Genomic DNA, 24,669 nt, shown 5'->3' with positions numbered 1-24,669 from the left:
GGGTGAATTCAGAATAGGACCTGCGTATATGTAGTCCATCCATTCATTTTACTTTGAATTTGTCTGCCTTCCGAATGGATGGTCATTCCACCCTCCTCTTAGTAGGAGGCTATCACCAGAAGAGAGTGATTGGTTTTTATTCAGCTCTCATGTCTTAGGAATTCCATTTGATTTCAAGTCAAACTTTTTACTATTAAAAGTTGATATTTTGATCTATATTTTTAAACTAATGCCTACTCATTAATATGTTAGCACTCACTGGTCTATAACTCCTTGTATATAGGAATATTAAAAGATAGAACATATATGTATCATTTGATAAATTTGCACTTTCTAAAATTCAGTAATGTTAGGTGAGGACTTACTTTCTTTGTATTTTTTTTAATAAACACTAGAATGGCAAAAACAAAAACACTAGTTTGGCAATGGAAATGTTGTACTAAGAAAACAGGTATTGATTTTTAAAAGTAGGACTTAACTGAAGGGAAAGAGTTAATACTAATTTATAATCTGTAAACGTCCTACCTAATACATAGCTTTAGGAACATACTTAGAGCTGAATTTTCTCTTTACTGCTTAGGAAGCACAGTATGCAATATCAAGTGTCTTATGAATACTAGCAACTTAAAAATGGGGAGTTGCTATCAGTAGGCTAAACTTTAAAAGGGTAGCCTGTGAAGACAGCATTAGAAATAGTTCACTTTTCTACTTTGTCTTGGTTTTGAAGCTGCAGAAAATGAATTTGACTTGTTTTTAAAAGTTACAAATCCTGTAATTAAAAGTTTGCAGTCCTGTTGCTTTGCTACATTTTGAGCTTTTTGAGAATTCTTACTGTAATAACTGGTCAACAAAACAATCCAAAACAAAACGCTGTTGTTTGTGATGAAGGGCATTTTATAAAGTGGGTGGTTTACACAAAGCAAACCTGTTTCCATAGATTTATTGTGCCTTTTTGACATATAGTCAAGGACTATCTATAGTCAAGGACTATCTACAGCCAAGGGGGGTTCAAAATGTACCTTAGTAAACAGACTTTAGTTCTATGAAGTTATATCCAGTCTTTATTATGAGAGAAAGTACACAGGTTAAAAGTTGGGAATCCCACCATTTACTAACTGATATTGGAGTGGTGGTAGATAACAAAATCCCTTTGTACTTTAGTTTCTTGCTCTATGAGTACTATCCCATCTACACAGGCTGTTTTGGATGGAATGAAGCAACCTATCAAGGTTTTTAAAGTGAAAACATGTATGCAAATATAGAATCACGTTTTACTTTAACTTCAGTAGATATTATGTGACCTTGTTCTGAGTCATTGTTTGTCATCAGGAATGTGGGAAACTTCCAAAGGATTGTTGTGAGGATTAAAGAAAGACACTCAAACTATAAAATTTGTGGAAAATGTAGGTTGATTTTTATTGCTTATTGACTGTATATAAAAATGAATGATTAATTTTTATAATTTATTCATTTAATTACATATTGAAAATCAGATCAAAATATTTCAAAACCTGACATTTCCCTGTGACATCAACCTACTGGGATAGGCATACTATTTTGATATTCTTTTCTGTGTCTAACATCCACATGCCACTTTGAAATCACCTAGTTTTATCCAGACATTTTCACTGGTTTATTTTTCTTTCTGAGTTCCTTTTGAGAGTTTGGTCTTCTGTCACTGTGTGCTGTCTACACATTAGAGGGTGTCAGGTTGCATTCTAAGTGTGACGGCATGATGTCAGCACTTAAACATTCATTGACGTGTTCATTGAAATGAGGCAGGTGCTGTGTGGAAGATGCAGACAGGTTACAGACAGATATGACTGTATTCGTGGCATGTGGTATCCACATCAGCTACAGACAGGTAAAGCTTTCCATCTGGACACACACAAATTTCATAAAGTTTTTGTGAGCTGCCAGCAGGACTCCAAGTCCCATGAACTAACTTGGGTAAAAACAAAGTTTCAGCATCAAGCACAAGCTGTTTGGGAGAAAAATGGGAGGAGATGAAGTGGCAAAGTAGGAACAAACATGATAAGCTTATTAAATCCACATTTTCAGAAGTTCCAAACTAAATTTTTTCCTCTGTATAGAGAAATAAAGTAGGCACCTGGCTTTACTTAAATCATCTTAGAACTATCTGGGTTTTTTAAAGATTAGTGCTAATTTACATTGTCAGGAACTCAATAATTCCTTCTCCAAATTAGAGGGAAGTTACTTTTTCTTTTGCCCATTGTGGTAGTTGAGTTAGGGAAATTTACAATTATATTTCTTTAAAATTCTTTTATGGATTCATTGACAAAAACTGGAATTATTTTGCCAAGTCACAATTACCTGTGGTCCACTCTGTATGCTAACTCATCCCTATTAGGTGTACATACAACTCACAGAAATATATTTATCTTAACAATTTCTACCTGAGAATGTTAGGATTTATCCTAATTTTATTTTCCTATGAGACAAATTCATCCCAATAGCTATCAACCATTGCCCTAACTTGTTAATATTATTTGGGACTGCTCCCTTCTAATACATGCTGAAATACGGTAGACAGACTAAAATCAATTAGTTACCAAATTTTTGTGTCCTATTAAAATCTAAACTGAAATACAAACCTATCTTGGTCAATAATTGACATCTAGAAGACTTTTGTACAAAAGATAAAAATAGTCACACTGAGCAGCAAAGTATTTCCCAATCTAGGACACTTGCTTTTTAGAAGAAATTAAAGTTTATTGTAGGTAGGCATCATTTTCTTCTATGCTAACAAAGTTAGAGCTTTTGGTTTACATATCTCATACATGATTCCAGTCTTTTAATAAATTGCATTTGTAGTGTGTATAACTTCTTGGCATGCTGACTATATGAGGGAGCCTCGGAGTGCATTGCAGAGAAAGTTCTACTCTGGAGCACTCAGAGTAAAATAAATATGTGTTTGTTTTAATGCAGTACCTATTTATTGTCCATCATTTTGAGGCCTTTAATTGTCTCTCCCTCATATACTTTGCACTTTGCTTTCCTCTAACTTGTTAGCTTCTCTTCTTCTTTCTGTGGTTAATTGGTATTTTTTCTAGTTAACTGGTTAATTTTTTTTTTTCTCTCAGCAAATTCTTGTAACTAGCAGTCCACATACTGATTCTTTGCTCATATTTATCTGCTTTCTGGGACAATATTTTGTGGGATGCCACACATGTCTACACATTGACCTAGTACCTAGTAATAAAGAGTATAAATATTAAATGTGAGTCAGGCTATATACTTCTTGTAAAAGTGACAATTTATGAAAACCACTAAAATTTGAAAATTAAATCCCATACACAAATTTTCAGGGTAATAAATTAAGTATGTAGTAATTTTATGATTTAGTAATGAAATTCCAAAATTTTTTATTTCTATTTTTCTATTCATCTGCAGCTATTGACAAACCAGTGAGTTGAAACTTGCAGGGGCATTTCAGGATGACTTGGGTAGGGTCTGTCATGAGCTACCACTAAGGACATTTGCTACTGCAGCTACACCAACCTCTTAATATAGTTGCATGATGTTGCCACACATACTGCCACATTGTTGTCTCATAACCTCATAACATAGGTAAGCAAATATTATTTTCCCTATTTTATAACAAGATAGACCCAGAGAGGCCTGTTAACTGTCCTGAATTCAAGTTAGTGAATTGATCTAATCCTAGAACAATATATATTGAGTAGCATGTGAACTATTACCTCATTATGACTACTTTTATCAGTGATTTTTTTCTTTCTGGACTTAAAGTTCCAGGTTTTATCCTTTAAAGCTCTTTTTATATTTAATTTGCTTTTAAACAATTTTTTTTTTTGCAAGCAAGATGAAGCTCTAGGCAATTTCAGTTGATGTTTATCATTTACAAGTAATTATCAGAGTCAGCTGTAATGAGAGAAGCAGGACCATTAGGAAATGGCAGAATTGATATTCTCTGTAAACTCAAAGTCTGTAGTATTTTTCCAAAACTTAAAATAACAAGAGACTTTATAGTACAAATACCAATCCAAGAAATCTGTGTGGATCCAATATAAAATCATGTTAATTGTTTTGGGCCCCTCTTTTAATGCTAGGTTATCTTTTGCCTTCCTTTACCTTTTCTACTCTACAACTTTCATAATACTTCTTTACAAACTATTGCAAATTTAAGGTATTGATACCTTAAAGGCCATGAAACTATCCAGTATCATCAGAGGCTTGCTTTATTGAACTCACCATTCCATCACTACTATGAAAAATGATATCCATTTGAGAAAGGACCTCAATTTTCCCAGCATGAGCTTTAATATGAATACTCTTTGGGGCATCCATGCTTAGACTCCGTGTTGGGGCTTCTAATCTGAAATGAGGAGAGGAAACCAAGAAAAATAGTAATAAAAGGTCACCCCAATAATGAAAAGTTTAGCATAGAAATATAATTAGTAAAATAGTGTCTCTATGTCATTCTTGAATATTAACATACTGTAGAAGTCATGTGCAATAAATAATCATCAATGAGAGTGTATGAAATAAGAGTGCCCTAAAAGTAGATAAGAACATTAAACAGCCCAACCCTATAAGCAGTTCCAGATGTTTAAACAGTTTGGCATACTACACCAGAAGAAAATTCCACTTGTGAATAACTTCTTAAAACTAATTTTTTAAGTTAAAAACCAAACTTGATTTGGAAAAAATACAGATTTAAGGACAATATATGTATTTGTTACATGTTCATAAAATAAATAAGTTTGTCCTTAAGTTTTGTTTATTTTTTCATAATTTAGGAAGATTGTTACAGAGCAGATGCAAAGATTATTTTAAGAACCTCTGTATTCTACACAATAAGGAAGACACACGAATGAAGAGGTACGGCTAATAATTTTCCAGAATTTAAAAAATAACATGAGTTCCTAAAATTAAAGAAGTATACCAAGACACAGTATGAATTCAAACATATCCAAGACCAAAACACTTGTGATTAAGTGGCAAAATATTAAGATTGTGAGAAAGTCTAGAAAATATTCATAATTAAGATTGTATTGCTTACAAAGAACCTAAAGTACTTAATAGTATCTTTTAAAATGATGATGTAAATTCTGGTGGAGATATAGTTCAACTTAACTGTCATTCAACTCTGAAGAAATTAGGCATTAGAAGGAACAAGTTTGCTATCAAAGCAGATAGACCCTTACTGAAAAAAAGTACTTATGGAAGTTAAAACCAGAAGATGAGTATTTTGTAAGAGTCAGAGTAGACAGAAAAATCAATAAAATGTGTCATTAAAGCTAAATATGTATTTCCTGGAAAATAGAACAGTGAAAGGTAAGTAAAAATAAAATTTGAGAGGGAAATTTGGATGGAAATAACTTTCTAAATTTATTAGTATTATTTGGGAAAATCATAAACTACCTTAGAAAGTACTAAATTTATATCCATGCATATGAAGAATAATCATTAGAGGAAAAAATATCGAATCATTGAAAGAAAAAATGAGTTGATAGAATAAGAGAATGCTAAAAAATCAGAAAGAAGAAATAGTGAAAAGAAACCCAGCAAATAAAATAGTAGAAATATAGCAAGTAAACCATAATATGTAAATGGTTAAATTCACCTATTAAAAGATAAAAAAATATATAGGCATTAAAGAAAAGCTCAATTCAAGAAATTTACCATAAGAGCAATAACTAAACCATATTGAAAAAAATATTTGGGAAAAGGTAAATTAGTACAAAGGAAAATAGAACTGGGTATAGTAACATTAATGCCAGACAAAATAGGGGCAGTGACTTAATGATTCAAAGGAACAATTCATAAGATTAATTGGCACAGATTTGTATACATCTAAACATCTAAATAAAGAGGAAGTCAGCAATATAAAATTATAGTGGGAGTTTTAGTAAACTCCATAGTGAACTGATAAAGTATACAAGTGTTAGTATATAGAAGATATTAACAATGGAATTTATAAGATTGGTATAATATGTCTTGTACTTATATATATTACACATATACTCATATGTATATATATTATTTATACATATAACTTGCTGTAAAGCAAGAGGACAACTTTTATAAGTGGCAAGGAAAAAATTCTACTAAGAAATAAAGAACAAAATGAAGAACTTGCATTGATAGCATAAAATACAATGTCCCCCAAAGTACTGACTTTTTCATTTTGCAGATTAGTTTATATCAAATATTCAATTGATATGATTACAGCTTGTTTCAATGACTAGGGAGAGGAAATCTGGGGACTTAGACTAAAATGGAACTTTCCTAACTTGATAACAGATATTTACCAAAAACCTGTAATAGACATCATTTAATTTGGAGAGTTTAGAAGCACTTCTTAAAGTCAAGAAATGGACACAGATGTGCTGCCATTGCTGGTGGAGCAATTAAGCAGGGCATTTTGAGTAGGCAGTCATCCAGGGCTTCTGTAGTACACTGAGGGGGTACACGCACAAATATGTTTAAAGGCCTTACATTCTCATTTTGCAAGTTCACAATGGTTATTATTTGTTTTTTAAATAAAATACAAATATACTATTAGAATACACAGTTACAGCAGTAAATGGCATTCAGTAGTCTGGTGATAAAGTAAACACCCTTGGGCATACATATACTGTATAATAAGTAAATTCATACGTTGAATTAGGTGATTTTATATATTCCAATGTTAGATAAGTATATACCAAAGATTACAGACATGCTGAGTGAAGTGAGCCAGTTATAAAAGGACAAAGAGGTAATTCCACTAATATGGGGGAATACGTAGGGTAGACAAAGTCATGGAAACAGAAAGTAGAAAAATGGTGGCCATGGGTTCACTGGTTGTGAACACGATTAGTTATAAGCAGAAAGTCATGGGAATAAAGACAGCTAGTGGAATAAGAATCTGATAATAATAACTGAAACACTATTTGAACGTATATCCAGCTATCTTCCATAAGAGAGCTTGTTTATATTTGAACAAAATATAATTCTTACGTAAGGTCATCAAATGGGTCAGCTCTTACAAGGGGTGTCTCCACTGAATGTTCAAAAAGAGCCCCTTCAGGACCTAAACAAGAAACATAATGGATCATTTTACAAAAGTTAAGTAAATTTCACTAAACAAACAAACCTGTCCTATTGGCTGACATTTTAAAACACCATAGATTTGATTTTTGTTGCTGGATTTGTATAGATGCTTGCATTCTAGATAATAAAAATTGGCATAGATCTGCCTTACTCTTCCAAGATTTCATGAGGTTCCTATTCACAAAATATTTTTCAAAGCAATTATAAATAAACACTTATTTTAGAGTGGAATATTTAAAACTCAAATTACAAAAGCAGCAATTTCTGTTTAAAACTGCCTCAGTACATAATTTTAGGGTAATTAAACTCATTCTCCAGATTTTATGACTAAAATTTGTATCTTACGGTTTGTGTCTTAAAGCATAACAGGATGTTTAAGAAAAGCAAAAATTTTTTAATATTTAAAATTGAACTTCTGATTTCTAGGAATCCACATGTTTGCTATAGAGGCTGGCACTCTGTGTTGGGCCACCTTTGTGAGCTCACCACCACTTACACACTTACAGTTGTCCAGCATTGTCCCCTGTTCAACACTGTCCCACTCAGCTGTGACACCTCTAGCTGCCACCATGAGCTGGATCCTGGTGCGCTGTTTACAGAGTGCCACCAGCTCCAGGCTCTTTCTGAAGAAACAGCTCTATCTTGCATGAGCAGCTTTTGTTTTAGACTACTAGCACTGTGGATACTCTCTGGGGTGAGAGCTAGTTGCTGGTGGTCTTAGGAACTCTTTCTTTTGCCCCTTTGTAAATAAGCCCCATTGTTGGTGCACCCTGAGCCTGAGTGATGGCTTATAGTTGTCAGCACACAGACAGAACCCAGAGATAGTGACCTGTCTCCTTCCTTGGCACTGTTTTAAATATATGGAGGGTATGGACAATGACAGTAGCTTATACGCAGGAAAATGTGACCATTTCAGAATGAACAAACAATCTAGTTCACTGGAAAAGTAAAGGATTTGACAAGGAAATGCAAATATATCTTTCATATTATATTTAAAACATTCTTATTTTTATGGGCTTACACAGATTAAGTAGTACAGCTGCTGCTGCTTCAATATTGTTGAAATATGAAGACATGAGCAAAGCATACATTGAAAGCCCTCACTCAAGAAATAATAATTTGTGGCACACAAGTAAGAGACTTTAATCAACATAAAGTGAAATGTCAAAATTACAAACCAAATTTAGTAACATGGTTAACATAAAAATATAATCAACAGAAATAAAGTAACAAACATAAGTGAAGGGTAACACTTCATGCAAATTATATTCAGATGAGAAACATGCTTACACATGCTGTAACAGGAATACATTTCTTAAAATACTATTTGAGCAAAGTTCAATGATAATGGGAGTCATTATGTAAAGTAATGCTATACTAAGGATTGGAGTTTCCACAAAAAACTCTATGTTAATCAAATTTTGTAGGTCAATGTCTGGTTTGTCTGAAATATAAAAACATTTTCTACTTGACATGAGAAATAATGTAACACAATTTGTGCGTGTTATCCTTTCCCCTTTTATCCTTTTCTTTCCCCCCTTGCTTTTCCTGATTGATAAAATGTAAAAAAAATAAAATAAAATAAAATGAAGACCACGTGGTCTATCAAATCATTTATTAATAAGACAGGTAGAGATATACAATTATAGTTTTAGTTGCTGGTATATTTATTGTCTAGGTTTATATAACTGAAACATGACTAGAAAAACCTGCTATGAAGAACCAGGGATGAACTCTATAAATCATGAAAAAATAATCATTACTTTCCATAGTTAGAAACAAAAGAAATGCAGGCCATAAACTTGTGTAGTTCTTTTTTATATAAGCAACATTAATTCATGACTAAGAGAAAAAATGTTAACCATTTTAACTTTATAAACATAGTATTTAAAAATCCAGCTATAAATTGCAATATGCTGTAATTTTAAAGGCAGTTACTATTTTAATACTGCTTCAGTTTTTTTCCCCTAAAAACTAAATTGTTAAGTGTTAATGGCAACAATTTTACAAGGAAATATAACTTCATAATTAGTTTTTAAATGCATGCCAATTACTTAACTTCTAATATTACCAATAAGTGATATTATAGTAGCATGTGATAATGGTAATGCATTTATAGGCAGTCTATAAAATAACATGTACTATGTTTGACTAAGAGGAGCAACTTTGTTATTGACTTGTAAATGCTCAAATTATGTCATCATGATTATACCATTACTACCATTACTCTTAAGTCTCAAATACTCCTCAGATCTATTTGCATATAAAAATGGATGCTTCTAAATAGTTTCATAAAATAATTCTCAGTAAGTGGTTGTTGATTTTCATTGTAATTATATTTCATTTATATTTGCATTCATATTTAATATTCCCAATCAAGATTATATTTAAAAATAGTGTGACATCTGTTTCCTGTGGAAAATAGTACAAAATTTTGATTGTGTATTCTGAATGTTTTTCTAATTTTCAACAGAAAATGTTCTATTATATCATTATGTAAATAAAATGATCCTGTATAATATGACCCTATATAAACATTATTTATGTGGGGAAGCATAATCCAAAAAAACAACTCACCTGTGTTTATGATGTTAACTTTTTTTTTAGAATTTGTCACTGAGATTAACAGTAAATAATCTGTTCATTTCTACTCTAAAGCATCAGTAGTATTTGGATGACACCACTCTCCCCCTCTAGATACTAGAACAATTTGTAATGAAGATACTTATTCTAAAGCTACAGATTGTGATATAAAATCAATGAAAATAGTAGTGAAGGCAGTTGAAGAGTTTATCAATAGAACCCAGTGGTTGGAGGGGAAATTACTTCAAGTTGCTCCATTCTTCCCACCATGATGCTACTCAAGTACCTGAAGTTTCATATTAATACCTCCATTCAAACAGTAGATGATATACATACTGACCTTTGTTAGTTTTTTTGTATCTACATAAATCATTGCTTATAAGATTAACCTTACACATTCATCAGCCATTTATGGACAAAGATGGCATTTCAAGTGATGCCAAAAAAAAAAAAAAATCCATTGCTCTGCTTTAAGCCAAACTTCCACATAATGTCTCTATGGGCTATTCCATCACATTGTCACCACTTAAAACTGTTTTTTGTTTTGGTTTTTGGTTTTTTTGTACATAAAGTGCTTGTGTTAAGAAAATAATAATGACCATAGTAAATAATTCAATGGTAATTTCCCACCTGTTTTCTGGATCTCTTTCCAGGAACATAGGCTCTCTTAGTTTCACAGTCCTTGTGTTATTTCTCCCTTAACATTGTCTTATTCTTCTCATACTCCCTTGGAAGCTACTCTTCCTTTTCCCCACCTATAATTTTTGCACATCTCAGAGCTCAGTTAATTTTTTTTCGTTTTTTAAAGACCCTCCACCAAATTACCCATGCCATTATTCCATCTGCCTCACTTTCCCTAACCCTTTATTCCGAGTTCAAATTTTTATTCCTTCTGTTGTTTGCATGTAATTGCTTTTGGGTATTTATTTCCCACAGATGAGTGAAACCATATGAAATTGTCTTTCATTTTTTGACTGAGTTCACCCACATAATTACCTCAAAATTCATCCAGTTTCTCCCAAATGCCGCCATTTTATCTTTCTTCACAGCTGTAAATATATGCTTATCTATTTATCTGAGTTCAGTTAACTAATGACAGTTTCATTTACAGCTCTAGTCAGGACTTATGCTTTGAGTGATATATAGCTCAAATAGCCAATAGATGACTTGACATATCCATCCACTTGGCCTTTTCACAGATATATTCAATTTATGTATCTACAGTATTAACTTATGATTCTCTGTAAATTTATTCTCCCCAGTTTTCTCCATAACCAAAGAAGTAAGACTATCATTTAGAAACAAGTGCACTTTTCGTCTTTGATTCTCTCCAAAATGCCTGCTACACATTTGATCCATATGCATGTTTCACTATGTTAATCCTTAACAACTACTATCTAATCTAAGTCACTATCTTCTGTCACATACTACAATTAACATCCGTCTTACTGGTCTTATTATTTCCACTTTTTCCTCTAAGCAATCTGTTCTTCCTTGTAATGGTTACATTGATCTTAAGATGTATAATAAGTCGAAAAATAACTTGTTCAGAGAATTTCATTGCATTTGAAACATGTGCCCCCTGGCACTTCTGCATACTTGGAAGAAATGTACATTCTTAGGTACCATTACAGATAGACAAAAATATATATATTGACAAGCCCTCCAAGTGATTTGATACATGCATACAGTAATAAATAATAAGGCTACTTATCAATTTTTATCTTCTATTATACCGAAATTGATGTCATGCATGGTCTATAAAGAAGTCTAGGCAAAGAAAATGTGCATTTGTATAGGCAAAGAAAACTGCCTTGTATAGGATGACTTAGGTTTGAAACCTCTAAGCTTTTCATTTGACTATTTTCCCCCAAAGACTTCATTGCCCTACAGTACAGTAATACTCAGCCAAAACCTCTGTTGTCATTTTCATATGATAGATATTATCAACCCATTTTTTAAAATGAAGGAACAGCAAACTAAGATTAAGTAAATTGCCTGTGATCATGCAATTGACATAGAAGTAGAATCTGTATCAAGTTCATATTCTCCTAACTACACTGCTGGATTTTTGATAACCAAGATACTTGAGAAACCTGACCATTTATTGATTAGGGATTAAATCACCTATAATTATATTTCTTAGTCTTTTAGTAAGAAAACTGCTTTAGTGTGTGTTGTCATATGGGTTATGAATTTTCTAGCTTGAACTAGGACTACAGAATGAGGCTACTAAACAGGGTAATGTTAATGGAGGAGGATTATGGGTGCTTTCGTGTTGGTTCTGGTCCAATACCATACACCTGAAGAGGTGTAAACCTATACTTCTAAATTATATGGTGTTGTGAAGCCAATGTTACTCCATTAAAAAAGTTACAAAAAAAATTTTTAAATTACTACGTACCAGTTACTCGAAGTTTATCTACACCAACTACCGCTTCCTTTTCTACAACAGTAAACAGTGGCTTGCCATCCTTGTTGTTGATCTGAAACTGTTGACTCTGGACATCTACCATTCTGGGACCTGAAGAATTCATTTTAAAGTTTATTATAAAATACTTACTATAAGCAGTGTTTCAAGCTCTATTTTACACATGCTATCTTACCCAGTAATATGGAATTTCTAAACATTTAAGAGTTATTACCAATATATTTTTTTCACTCTATAATTAAACTTTAGTGCTATTCATAGCAATTGTTTTGGATGAATCCCCTTTTATTTATTCTCAGATTGCTTTGTTGAAGTTATAGCTCTGATTTGACTACACTATCTTGGTTTCATTTTCCATTTGTAAGCCTTTATGTGACCAAGATTACTAAAGACACAGCTCAGACACACCATCTTTCTTCATCCATCTTATGTCTTGGAAATCTCTCCCAGGTTTAAACTGGTTTTTTAGTCCTTTGCATCTTACACAATATTTAGTTCTGTGGTAACTTTGTTGTCGTTCTATTTCTTGAACCTTCTCCCAAGTTATATGTAATATCTTCACAGAATTATAAACAAACTATAGTTTCAGCTAATTATTTGAAGGCAAGAATGACTCAAACTACAAAATAACATTGAGTGAAAGGACAATAATTTACAAATCCTACGACTATACTTGACCACATTCCTGCTTCCAATTCTGATTTCTCGAAGGTTCTCTGGTGACAAAAACAAATTGAGAAAAGTTTGAGAAGACAGATGAGAACCACTAGTGAAGGACAAAAACACTATTTACTTGAGTTATAAAAACTAACCATAGGCATTCAGTAAATGTTTGGTGAATGCACAACGAAAGATGGGTTCACACAGTTAATACTTATAGCCAGTGAAATAGTTTTAAGAGAAAATGAAAAAGGTAAATCACAAATATTATACAATTCTTCAGGAAAATACAGTTTTGACAATTTTTTAAAATGTGTTTATCACTATATCCACTGAGAATTTATTTCATTGGACATTATAATCAAACTTTTAAGCAAAAGACCACAATTCATTATTTATGATTGTTATATACATTAAACAGAACATAAAGTGTGGAGCGTCTATATTAGTACAATTTAAAAAAAGGAGTCACTGGCTTAATACATGTCTGTAGTAACTATTGTAACATTATTCCTTTTTGTAATGGCTGTTAAAAAGGAGAAACACTTGAAATTACACATTTGTGTTAGCAGTACTTCTCTCACATATTTCCCCATAATCACAGGGCCATCCAATTTCTTAGATTTAGCAAATGCATAGCATGTTTGATAGTATAAAGAATACATACACATTCCTTTTGTCAGCTGGTTTGATTTTTTTATATCTATATTTCTATATAATTTTCTTACCATGCTAAATTTCATGTGACGTCAGTCCCTTGTGACTTCATTATCTGACCTTAGCTGATGGTTGTACATAGTCGAATAGAGTAGTTGGACCAATTAAAGCACTTTGTTATGAATTTAGAATTCATGACGTTCAAGACTACATTGATTGGTGCTGAGAGCTTGAGTCAATCAGATAGAAAATCAGGGAAGTTACAGCATTAAAACTGATGTGATAATACCACGTGAAAATAATCAGTTGAAATATACTGGAAAAGAAGGGTCTAATGAGCAAATGGGTAAGGGAGGCCTTATGATCTCTGTTCTCTAGAGATTGGCTCCTAAAGTTGAGCTTTAGCTTCTGGTCTCTGTTGTCTTGTGGTTATTAACTTTGTTTCCTTTGCCTTTGTCTTGAATGATCTTCTAGTTCTTGAAATCAAAATAATTTTAATTAAGGCCATCCTCCTAAGTGATAACTATTCCCTCTGTTGTTGACACAGCATAATTGCAAAACTCATAATTTGACATTCCTAAATAACTTTGAATTATTTAGAAGAAAAACCAAATTCATTCATTCATTTCAATTCTTTATAACCACATTATTACAAATTACTGTGATGAAGCTGGACTCACCCACTTTTAATCTGCCTGTGACCTCTCCTTCAGAGTTTCGTGCATTTAATGTCACATTCTGCGTTGACTGTAGAAGCAGAGATGAATCCTAGGAAAGGATTTTTATAAAGTTATGGATACTATTTTAAATCACTACATTTTATATTATATATATAAACTTAAGGTTGATACAAAATAATTTCTCCATAGTCACAGATTCAGTGATCCTCTTTCATGGGTTTCTAGAGCTTGTGTATACATGTTACAGTGTGGCATGTTACTTTTCAAGCCGAATATCAGAAACAATCAAGTTAAACGGTGCTTTTTCTTTTACAAGTAACTGAGATTTGATTTTTTTTTGTTTATCTCTGTGACACAATATATTTCTAGAAGATAAATCAAATCTTCTATAATATGGTTAGTTCTTCTATAATAAATACCATGTTGTTTATGTTCAAAATGTAAAGGCTTGTCACATTCTTTTAAAAACTTCCCAAATTTATTGGACCCCTATATTTTTTGTTTGTTTTTTGTTGTTGTTGTTGAGAGATAAAGTGGTTTTATACAAATGTGTTTTCAATCATAGTTCTGATTCTGTGGTTTTGTTTTATAGATTATTTGCTTTTATAGAAATAACTTTCTTAAAAAGGAATATAGTTTAAAAAGTATATAATAATTTGGTTTTGGATTTAGATAGTTTTATGGTTCATTCAGAGGAAATCAAGTATCTTCGAGAGTTATAGGGAATAATACAATTTTTTTTTCCACAAAGAAACATTTGGAATTCTATCTACCTGATAAGAAATTAACCAACTTGCTTTTTGAAAACAGATGGCTCTGTCTCACATTTAATCCTCTGAGATGTTAATACTTGTTTTTGCACTGTTAGTGATTTTCTAACTAGTATGATAATATGAATTAATAATAATTCACCAATAGCATCCATCCTTTCATTTTAAATATGAAATTTTGAAGTATCGTTACTTTCAATACATAAAGAAATTGAATTCAAAGAGGTTAAATTATAGTTCACCCAAAGACACAGCTATGGGTGGCATTTCCATGATAGGACCTAATCTTTACTTGCCAGTTTCCATGCTCTTTTTTAAAATCATTCTGGAAAGAGAGGACAGGGCTCAGGTTAAAGCTGAGGTTAAAGGGAGAATCACTCCCATTTCGAGACTAAGGAAGTTACACTGGGAAGCATTTACATAGTCTGATCCAAGGTGGATCAAGTCCTTTGTCACCATTTCTTTCTACTGTAGGGGGTGGGGGAAGGTTTATAGCGCTCTCATCCTCTTGTAAGTAGAAATAAGCAAGTGGCTATGTTTCTAGCCTATGAGATTTAAATTACCTCACATCTGCTGGGGGTGGGGCTGAGAGTTTCTGGGCAAACTTTTGAACGGGAGACACATAATGGCATTTCCCATTTCTTTGTGTCACATAACTGCAATACCGTCCAGCAGACATCTAGTGACTCTGGGGAAGGTAGGAGATGGTAAAAATACTGATCCCGTGTTGCTGAGTGTTTTAAACCCATGCTGTAGGTGCCCTTTCCAGATTCTTGTTATGTAAGAATAAAAGAACTATCTTATATCTAGATTTTCCTCTTGCACATAGTAAAACAAAGATTGCTCTGTAACAATAGATTGTTTTTGGTAAAAGTTTTGTTTTCTAAGTCCCTTTACTATGTTCTAAATTGGTGAGGTCACCAAATTCAAATCTGAAACACATGAAAATAATCTCTTTAGAATGTACTATCAGACATAAGTTTCACAATTTAATAAGTAAACATGTACACATTAAAATATCACTGAAATATATTGGATTTCTGTGCTTTTATTATTCTTAAAACACAAATTATTTAGATGTTTCACAATTTTCTTACCATTCTGGAGTGTATTTCTTTGGCATACAATGGGAATAAAAATTCTGATTCTCCCTCTAGACGAAGTCCATCTTTTATAACACGCAAGTGACCCATTCCTGTCTTTAAAAAAAAGAAGACGGTGACTAATGGGAAAAATTACAATACAATTACAGTAAGAGCAAACAAAACACCCAATAAGCTATAGTTCACAGTAAAGTTTCATAAAAATGTAAGAAGAGTTCATTTTATATGCATGTTTTGCTACTGAAAATTCTGTTCCAGGCAGAAAAGAAACACCAGATACACTAAAGCAAGACTTCTAACAATACAATGTGTTAAAGTGATTCAGCAAACAAAACAAGAGCATCTGGCCAGGAAAAAATACTTACTGGGAAAAACCACATCACTCTCAGAATCCAAATTGTGAGAGCAAAATTCACCAGAAGAATGATGAGCAAGAGAAGAACAAATAAATAGAGGCAACGCTTTCTCCAGCCATAAATGCCAATTTTGTAGATAGACTGATTCTCTGGCCTCTCAATGTGGGTGCCTTCTGTGGTTGTAATGTACTGTTGACGTACCATCTACCATGGGTGGTGCAGGGAGTGAGGGGGACAGGAGGGAGGGAAGGGAAGAGGGAGAGAAAGAACTGGTTTGTCAATAGTGATTCTAACAAAATATATTTCTATCCCAATAACACATTTCCAAAATTGATGATTTTTTAAAAGAATGAAATATTACTTAAAAACATGTCACTGTGTTCCAAACACAGAGTGACATTCATCTGTCATTCAAGATATCTTAATTACTACAAACCCACTAGAAATTCAGTGATCATATTTTCAGATATTAATAAATAAATTCAATATATATAGATCTTTCAAAATTTTGCAGGATTACATTTGGAGCTGAAATGAACTACCATCCCCAAATAATCAAGTTGTCAAGTTTCTTAAAAGATTCAGTGGGAGAAAAATCAAGTGGGTACCTTTATAGCTTTTAAACAATTGAGCTGAAATTGCAGTTTTACTCAAATTATTAAATTACATCTTCAGCTACTAAATTACAAATGAAAAGGCTCTTTGTACACAACCCTGCACGCTAACTTTTGCCTGTAATAAAGTTCCTAAATAGTGAACAACTATTAGAAATATCAGAAAATGTGTTTGTATACAGATATTTATAAATATTTATTGTTTTATGTAAATTAGGGTAATAGTTTGAGTAACAATTTCATTTCTATCAAGGGATTTTAGAATAATATTCATTTTCTCTTTATACAAAGGAAAAAGTGGTTTTAACTTATAAAGATACAAGATCAAGTAAATTTTTTGACTATATACATAGTGAAATGATGAATGAGAATAAAAGATATTCTCTGGCAATATTGTAAATGCAAGGTCATGCATTTATTTTAGGAGTGGTTTGTAGGTATTGTCCTTATTTAAAGTAGACTAAAATAGTTTTTGAAATCTTTTTCCAATTTAACAGTAGGTAACTTCTCATGTTTTACTTATATGCTATCCATCATGATAATTTTGAATACTCAGCAGGACTAATAATATCCTACCTTATTCAAGACTTAAATATTTAATGATTTCATTATCTCACAGTTTTAGAGTTCAAGTCTGAAAATGGTTCTTCTGAGGTTAAATAGCAAAATGTTGGCAGGATTGCACCCTTCTGGATGGTCCGTGGAAGAATCTGCCCTTCTCTGTCCTGACTGCAATACGCTGCCTGAATTCCTTGTCACATCTCCTCTGAAACTTACCCCTCTGGCTCCAGTAATACAAATTGTTGAGATTAGATTGAGCTCTTCTGGGTAATCTCAACTAATCATCCTATTTACTGTCTTAATGTAATCACACCTGCAAACTCCTTTTTACCATGTAAAGTCTGGGGGATTAGGAGATGGCACTTGGTGCTGGTGGTGGTGGGGGGGGTCATTATTCTGCCTACCATCGACATCTTTGCTCAGCACAGGCCTTTGGGCCATTTGTCCATCCCAGTACCTTATTTACTGTAGCTCTATAAAAAGTCCTAGAATTTGCAGACAGAAATTTCAGCTTTCTTCTTTTGTTTAAGGTTGCTTAATAGTTACAAACTATTCCTGGAAGGTGAGTCTGGTGATCCCAGTGGGCGGCTCAAGCTTCATAGATGGCAGCCCTCAGAAGAAAGGAACAACAGGGAGGTGGAGCCAACCTAAGCACAGAATGCAGCTTGCTGTCAACAAGAGGTAGCGTGACTAAAGGTACCCCTCAAACCAAGATGAGGTATGAAAGCTCTAGACCCTTTGCCTACCTTTACCACACGCCAAGATAAATTAAGAAGAGGACAAAGGTAAATCTCTAGCACCCCAAGCACACAGACAAATAGCAATAAATAAAGCAATATTTATGCCTAGAAAGCAAGGAAAGTCTCAATACAAGATGTAAGAGCAAAGTGAGAAAGAAGTTCCGGGACACATATAAAGGAGATAGCAATAAAGAAACTATCTGACAATGACTTTAAAACAATATTGAAAATGTTAAGAGTTTCCAGAAGGCCAGACAAAGGTGGACAGGTGCAAACTCCCTCAGAAAGGAAATTCAGGAACAAAAAAAAGCCCTTCACTGAAGAGACTGAATACATTAAAAAAAATACAAAAGAGATTCTGAATAATTTGGAGACAAATGTAGACAGTGCTTCACATAGAATCAAAAATACAGAAGGAAGCATTTCAGAAATGGAAGGCTTAGGTGAAGAGAAACAGCGTGAGAGAAGGATGCTCACTAGGGGCCCATGCCAGGCACTGAGATCAGCAGCTTTGGGCAGGAGAATGAGTTGGGCAAAGATGTAGTTTGAGATGAGGGCAATTCTCTGGAGAAATGTGCAAGTCTTTTTTGACCACTTGGTAGGCAATTAAGTATCAGTCCTCTTGGAGGGGGCAGGGGTACATCTTATATTACAGTACCATTTATCCTGTGTGGTTAGAACCCTCAAGTTGGACATGATTTACATAGGAAGATAGAATGAAAAAGAATGTTGAATTAAATTACACTAGAAAGCTGCATTAAACCAGAGACTAAGATAGCCTGTCATCTATTTCTTTAAAATTTTTGATTTTTATAACAGATGCTAAAATATCCAGGCAAACCAACTATTAAATCCTCCTTCAAAACCTCAGTGTTCTGGCCCTCCCTGGTTCTGGCAGGGGGTTAAAGCACAGCACTGAGAATCTAAAGCCACTTCTCATGAGTTCGATTTCCACCCTTCCCGGAGGTGACCACATGATGTGGCAGGCCTCTCCTGGCCTGCCTGCTGCTCCCCTCAGCAGTATACTTCGTCAACCTGCCTGTTCTGTTCCCCACTCTGTCTCTGGTGAAGCCTCTCACTGCCCCTGAACCTCTGGCCTGTACCCCAGTTCTGTATGCACAAATAAGTAAATTTAAAAAAAAAAAACAAAAAAAAAACCTCAGTGTTCCTAGTCTTTAGAAACAGCACATCACTAAATACTAATACTAAAAAATATCCACAGATAATTAAGAACAACTTTTTAAAAAAGGTTTATTTATGCATACAAGATCTGGTGTGGAAGCTAGAGACGCAGGGATCAGAGGATTCACCAGAGACAGTATAGGGAGCAGAACAGGCAGATCTACCAAAATACACTATATGGACAGCAGTGGGTGAGACAGGAGAGGTCTGCTGCACCATGTGAGTTAACTCATTGTCCAGGAATCAAACTCATGCTGCAGTGGCTGGGGATAGCTTGATAGTGCAGAGACTTTAACCCCTGCACCACCAGGGAGACCCAGAAAATTAAGAACAACTTTTTAGAATAGTTATTGAAATTTGTCAACCAATATGAACTTCTTTTTAATTGCAAATCTTTATATATGTAAACAAATGAAATTCTTGAGGTAGACATAATTTTCTTAATTATCAAATGTGGTATATAGGAGATTGCTTTGACAGTTCTTTGAAAAGGTTCAAAGGATTTTGGGGGCTGTAATTCACTTCAGTCCTTATAGTCAACATTTCTTTGGGATTGGAATTATTTAATATAATTTTGAAATATAATTTAGGAATGAAGGGAGATCACTTTTACAATAAATACATCCTAATATGGGGGAAAATACTTCTGTGTTTCATTGAGATGAACATTTTAAAAAAGATTTGCATTAGGATCTAAAATGTTTTATGAAAGAGAAGTATTCATAGGAAATCTATACAATCATTTGATTTATTTTTCCTTTATCTATATATGTATATATATATATATACACACACACATATATATATATATATATAAAGGTACTGTTAACTATTTTCAGTTCACTGATCACATTAATAAGGAGGACTTTCTATTTGTGTTCTGGAATGTACACATTCCTCTCAACATTGCTGAGTGTGGAGACATTCTCTATTGGAGCAGAAATAGCCTCAGCATAGAATCTCCTGCTGCCATAGGCCTCCTGGTGCCTTCTTAGGAGATCCAGGAGAAGCAGTTTAGAAAAGCTCATCACCATTTTGAGGTCTTTCCCTTACTTCATTTTAGTGGAAAAATGAATAAGAAGATATATGTTTTCTTGTTATTGATGGTGGTGGTGATGATGAAAAGGAAGAGATCATGATAAGTAGAGCTAATGCTTACCAAGAAGGCAGAAAATTTCTAAATTTCTTATATGAGCTAAACTGATACTCATTATTGCTTCAGGAGGTACATACTATGGTTTTGCAAGTGAAGAGCCGAGGTAGACGGTAGGTATTTCACACAAGGGCATACAAGTAGAAAGTGTCATTCTAACTCCATAGCTTAAACTTGTGATAATTTGTAGACACTGCTCCTCCACTAAGAGTAGGCTTTTCAGAGATTTCTCTCAAGTATACCAAATGAGAATCTTTAGAGTTAAAATAGCCACAAAGTTAAGGCTGGTTCTAAGATAACCTCTTTATAGCTAAGAGAGCTGCCTGTTGGTTCCACCTCCCAGTCTTCAGCTGAGGCCATCGTTTGATTTTTTATAGCTTTCCTGTCTACCTTCTTCCTTCATGCCCCCACTTTGTTCTCCATGACAACCAGAGTGACCTGCTCAGAGAATAAGTCTGTCAGTGCTACTTTTCTGCTTTAAATGTTTCTGCTTTAAATGGTCTCTACTGCTTTAGAAGAAAGCACATGTTCCTTGGGGATAAGCCCTCTTGACACACCTAGCCTCTTCTTCCCTCAGGGGATATGACACACCAATCATACTGAAGTCAAGTGGACTCTGACATTTTGAGCAGTTGAGACTTTTGTAAATCTACAAATTTAAATTAGAGACTTCTATGTCTACTTCCTATAAAATTCTCTAAGACATAATAACGCAAAATTAAAATGAAGTTGGAGTCCGAAATAGCAGGTAGAGCAGAAGGGGAAATTTTAGAATACTCGTGAGAACATCATAACAATATCTGGCCTTATAATAGGTACAGAGATGAATATGCTAGACGGGCACAGAAGAGACTGGGAAGAAAAGGTGGAGGGAAAGACATGTTTCCAGGGGGCTTTGAGCAAATGGAAAGGTGGTGGAGTGACTCCAGGACACTAGTATTTTTCCTTCGTGCTAGGAAAGCTGTAGGAATAGTAAGTCTGGCCCAGGCAAAAAGTAGCACACAGCTTTGATGAGCTGAGAAGCATAGGAATGAAGGGAGATCATAGATCCCTACAACATAAGCAAAAGTAACTGCGTGAGTTCCATTATTATTTGATTTTTGTATTCACTGTAATAGCAGTTTAGCCTAACAATGACAAAGTATGCGTTTTAAGGGATAATAGGGACCAAATTTACTTTCAGCATTTCTACTGCAGTTTAGGCAACTTTCTTTGGGAAACTGGGATTTGGTATACTTTGAAATTCAATATATATGTCTATGTTTATTTTTTAAATGTATGTTGACTGAGGTAAGGTAATGAGGTATCATATATGCTTAATGATAGCATATATGTTGTAGGGATTTTGGTTCATACTGTTGCACATGTAAATTATCACACCATGACCACCACCAAAGCACCTGTAACTCTCACCATAGTCCAAAGGGTCCCCTTCCCGCTTTTCTCCCCACCCAAAAATACTCTGCATTTTGCTTCGAAAGAAAGCCATAGAAACATATTAGAACCTATAAAAGTAGAGAACACACTTCTTTGGCTGGCTCTACAAAATGTTTCCAAGAAAATAGCAAGAAATAAACAGTACATTTTCTGGTACATTTTGTACCAGTGAGTTACTTCATCCTGCTGGCAAATCTTTTAACTAGTTGGTTATATTTTCCCTTACTGTCTTTTCTCTCCACCTCCTTTTAAAAACTTGCTTTCTGATTGCCCCATATTAACCTAGGAAACACAAACAACGGACAACTTCAGTAGGTCAAAGCATCATCAGTATGTGTTGACATTTTAGCTAGCTATGCTTACTTTTTTAATATATATTTTGAGCAACACAATTTTTTTTCACAGATTTTGAAAGAGAATTGCCTTCTTTTATCCAAGAATAGTTGGGAAAACAGAGTTGGTGTTTTGCTCCTGTTCTGCTTATTCCCAGTTTACAAAAAAATCTGGACTTCTGTTCCTATTAATTTAAATCTACTTCTTAATACTTACAACAAAAATACTGACAAACTGTACAGCTAATGCAATACTATCACAGATGTTTCAGAGTAGAGTAGTATAAGTGATCTTAGAGTCAACTTTATCAAGATTAACTACAGTATGCATTGAATAACTCGAACTGTATCATATAATATGATGCCAAAAATATATAGAATATTACTGGTCAGGAACTTTAAGAAAACTTGAGAAGTACATTTTGTTGGTACTTAATATGTAATTATTTTCAGATAAATTTATTAAACATTTTTATATAACCTATGAAGGAAAAATCAAGAAACCTATGCCTTTTGAATGTTTATATAGTACACTATAATTATATAAAATCCAAGTTAAAGCTGATGACTTACCTTAGATGTATTAGAAAAGCACACTAACTTTAGTCAGCTTGAGGGTATCCAAGACCAAATGTTTCAAACTTTCCCATTACTTGTAGAATGAAAGTGAAGGACTTAAACTCCACCAGCTCTGCCCGGAAGAAAAGGCTCTCACATGTTTAGCCTTGTCTCAGATTTCATTCCCCTCATATTAGTAACAGGCATCTCTAATTTTACTCAGTGACATAAATAGCTCATACCACACTTAAAATTGTTTGGGCACCAATTCCAGGACACTGTCTTAAATGTGCCAAAAAAAAAAAAAAAAAACCAACTTATAAAACCAACCTTTAAACCCTGAATCATGATATTCTTATGTAATCATGACTTTCTGAAACAAACCTTACCTTAAATGGATACCAAAAAACAGACTAGTTTCCAGTGGAATCTAATGTTGACCAAGGCTCATAAAAAACACTTGACATTAACAGGCAACATTTAGAATGTGTGACTCTAGTAATATTATACAACTCTATACAACTGTTCTTGTCAAAGTGAATGGTCTATTTTTATTTAATTGTTACTGTTTAAAACCAATTCAAGGGGATAACCTTAAATAATGATCAATATAAACAGAAGACAAACTACATGACAAAATAATGACAGTTCTTTTCAAATGAACTAAGTTTACATTTTGTTTAATAATTCATGTGAATATAACAATATGATATTATGTTGGTGATCTTTATTTAAAATGAACAGTAGATCATTAAAATTTTATATGATGTGAACAGACTACATATTACAGTATTGGATAATCTTAACCTTTTACTTTATGTTATTTTTATATAGCCTGTTTCACAGTATGATCTAAAAGTCTGTTTTATACTTGAAATCTGTATTTCAGCATTATGTTTTTAATATAAGAAGCAAAGTAATGATAATCCAAGTGCTTTATTTTATTTTTATTTTTTTAAGATTTATTTATTTATTCGTACAGAACTGGGGTACAGGCCAGAGATACAGAGGGTGAGAGGATTCACCAGAGACAGAGTGGGGAGCAGAACAGGCAGATGATCAAAGTACACTGCTGAGGGGAGCAGCGGGCAGGTCAGGAGAGGTCTGCCTCGCCTTGTGGATCTCCTCCAGGGCAGGCGGGATCGAACTCATGCGAAGTGGCTTAAGCTTCTTTGTGCTGTGCTTTAACCCACTGCGCCACCAGGGAGGGCCCCAAGTGCTTTATTTTATTTTTTTCTCAGGTCACTGTTTCACTTACTCTATTTATTCATGCTCTAACTTCTTTTGAAATGTGATGCTTCTTACACCAACAGCTGCAAGCCTTAACTGAAAAGCTTTAACTAATCATTCATTTATGTTTTAAGACATTTAAGAAGCTTCCATAAATTCTCTGCACCTAACTATTTTTCTAGGTATGGCAGTGCAGTTAAATAAAAAACTGTAGCACAACTGTGAACTCTTAAAAATATTGAAAAGTCATGATTTGAAAAGCCTAACTCAATTCAAACTGAAATGCTACACATTTTGAAAGGTTACAGATTTTCTCTTGTGACTATGTCTTGACTTACATCCATCAGAAGAAAATTTTTGTTCTTTTTATTCCTTCTAAGACAGGAGTCTCTCTTACATTTGCTTTTAACAGTTTTTTTGTTTTGTTTTGTTCTCCCTTCTCTGGCGATAACATTGGTTTAAAGCATTGTTTGTGTTGTAGAAATCTAGGTTCCCCCCTCAGGTGTTGTTAGCTCTGGTACCACCAATAGCCCATTGTGCTT

General features: G+C 33.7%; 1 protein-coding gene across 1 annotated transcript; it reads right to left on the bottom strand.

The window, feature by feature from the left end:
- Nucleotides 1-1,507: 1,507 nt before the first annotated feature.
- Nucleotides 1,508-23,587, bottom strand: SGCG (sarcoglycan, gamma (35kDa dystrophin-associated glycoprotein)). Its single transcript, XM_004680147.2, has 8 exons — nt 22,913-23,587; nt 16,330-16,524; nt 15,959-16,060; nt 14,092-14,179; nt 12,068-12,187; nt 6,988-7,060; nt 4,234-4,357; nt 1,508-1,981 (listed from the first exon to the last, which is right to left on the bottom strand). The coding sequence occupies exons 2-8, from the start codon at nt 16,522-16,524 to the stop codon at nt 1,808-1,810; spliced, it is 876 nt and encodes a 291-aa protein (XP_004680204.1). The 5' UTR covers nt 22,913-23,587; the 3' UTR covers nt 1,508-1,807.
- Nucleotides 23,588-24,669: the final 1,082 nt, after the last annotated feature.

Source organism: Condylura cristata, unplaced genomic scaffold (genome assembly GCF_000260355.1).
Source record: "Condylura cristata isolate star-nosed mole 26May11 unplaced genomic scaffold, ConCri1.0 scaffold00010, whole genome shotgun sequence".
NCBI lineage: Eukaryota > Metazoa > Chordata > Mammalia > Eulipotyphla > Talpidae > Condylura > Condylura cristata.
Note: the sequence above shows the minus strand (reverse complement) of the source record. Positions and strands in the feature narration are given on the sequence as shown.

Coding starts and splice junctions, on each gene's coding strand:
- SGCG (XM_004680147.2), bottom strand. CDS start 16,524: ATGGTACGTCAACAGTACATTACAACCACAGAAGGCACCCACATTGAG. Junction 14,180..15,958: donor AAGAAATACACTCCAGAATG/GTAAGAAAATTG, acceptor ATCCTTTCCTAG/GATTCATCTCTGCTTCTACA. Junction 12,188..14,091: donor CACAGGCAGATTAAAAGTGG/GTGAGTCCAGCT, acceptor TGAATTCTTCAG/GTCCCAGAATGGTAGATGTC.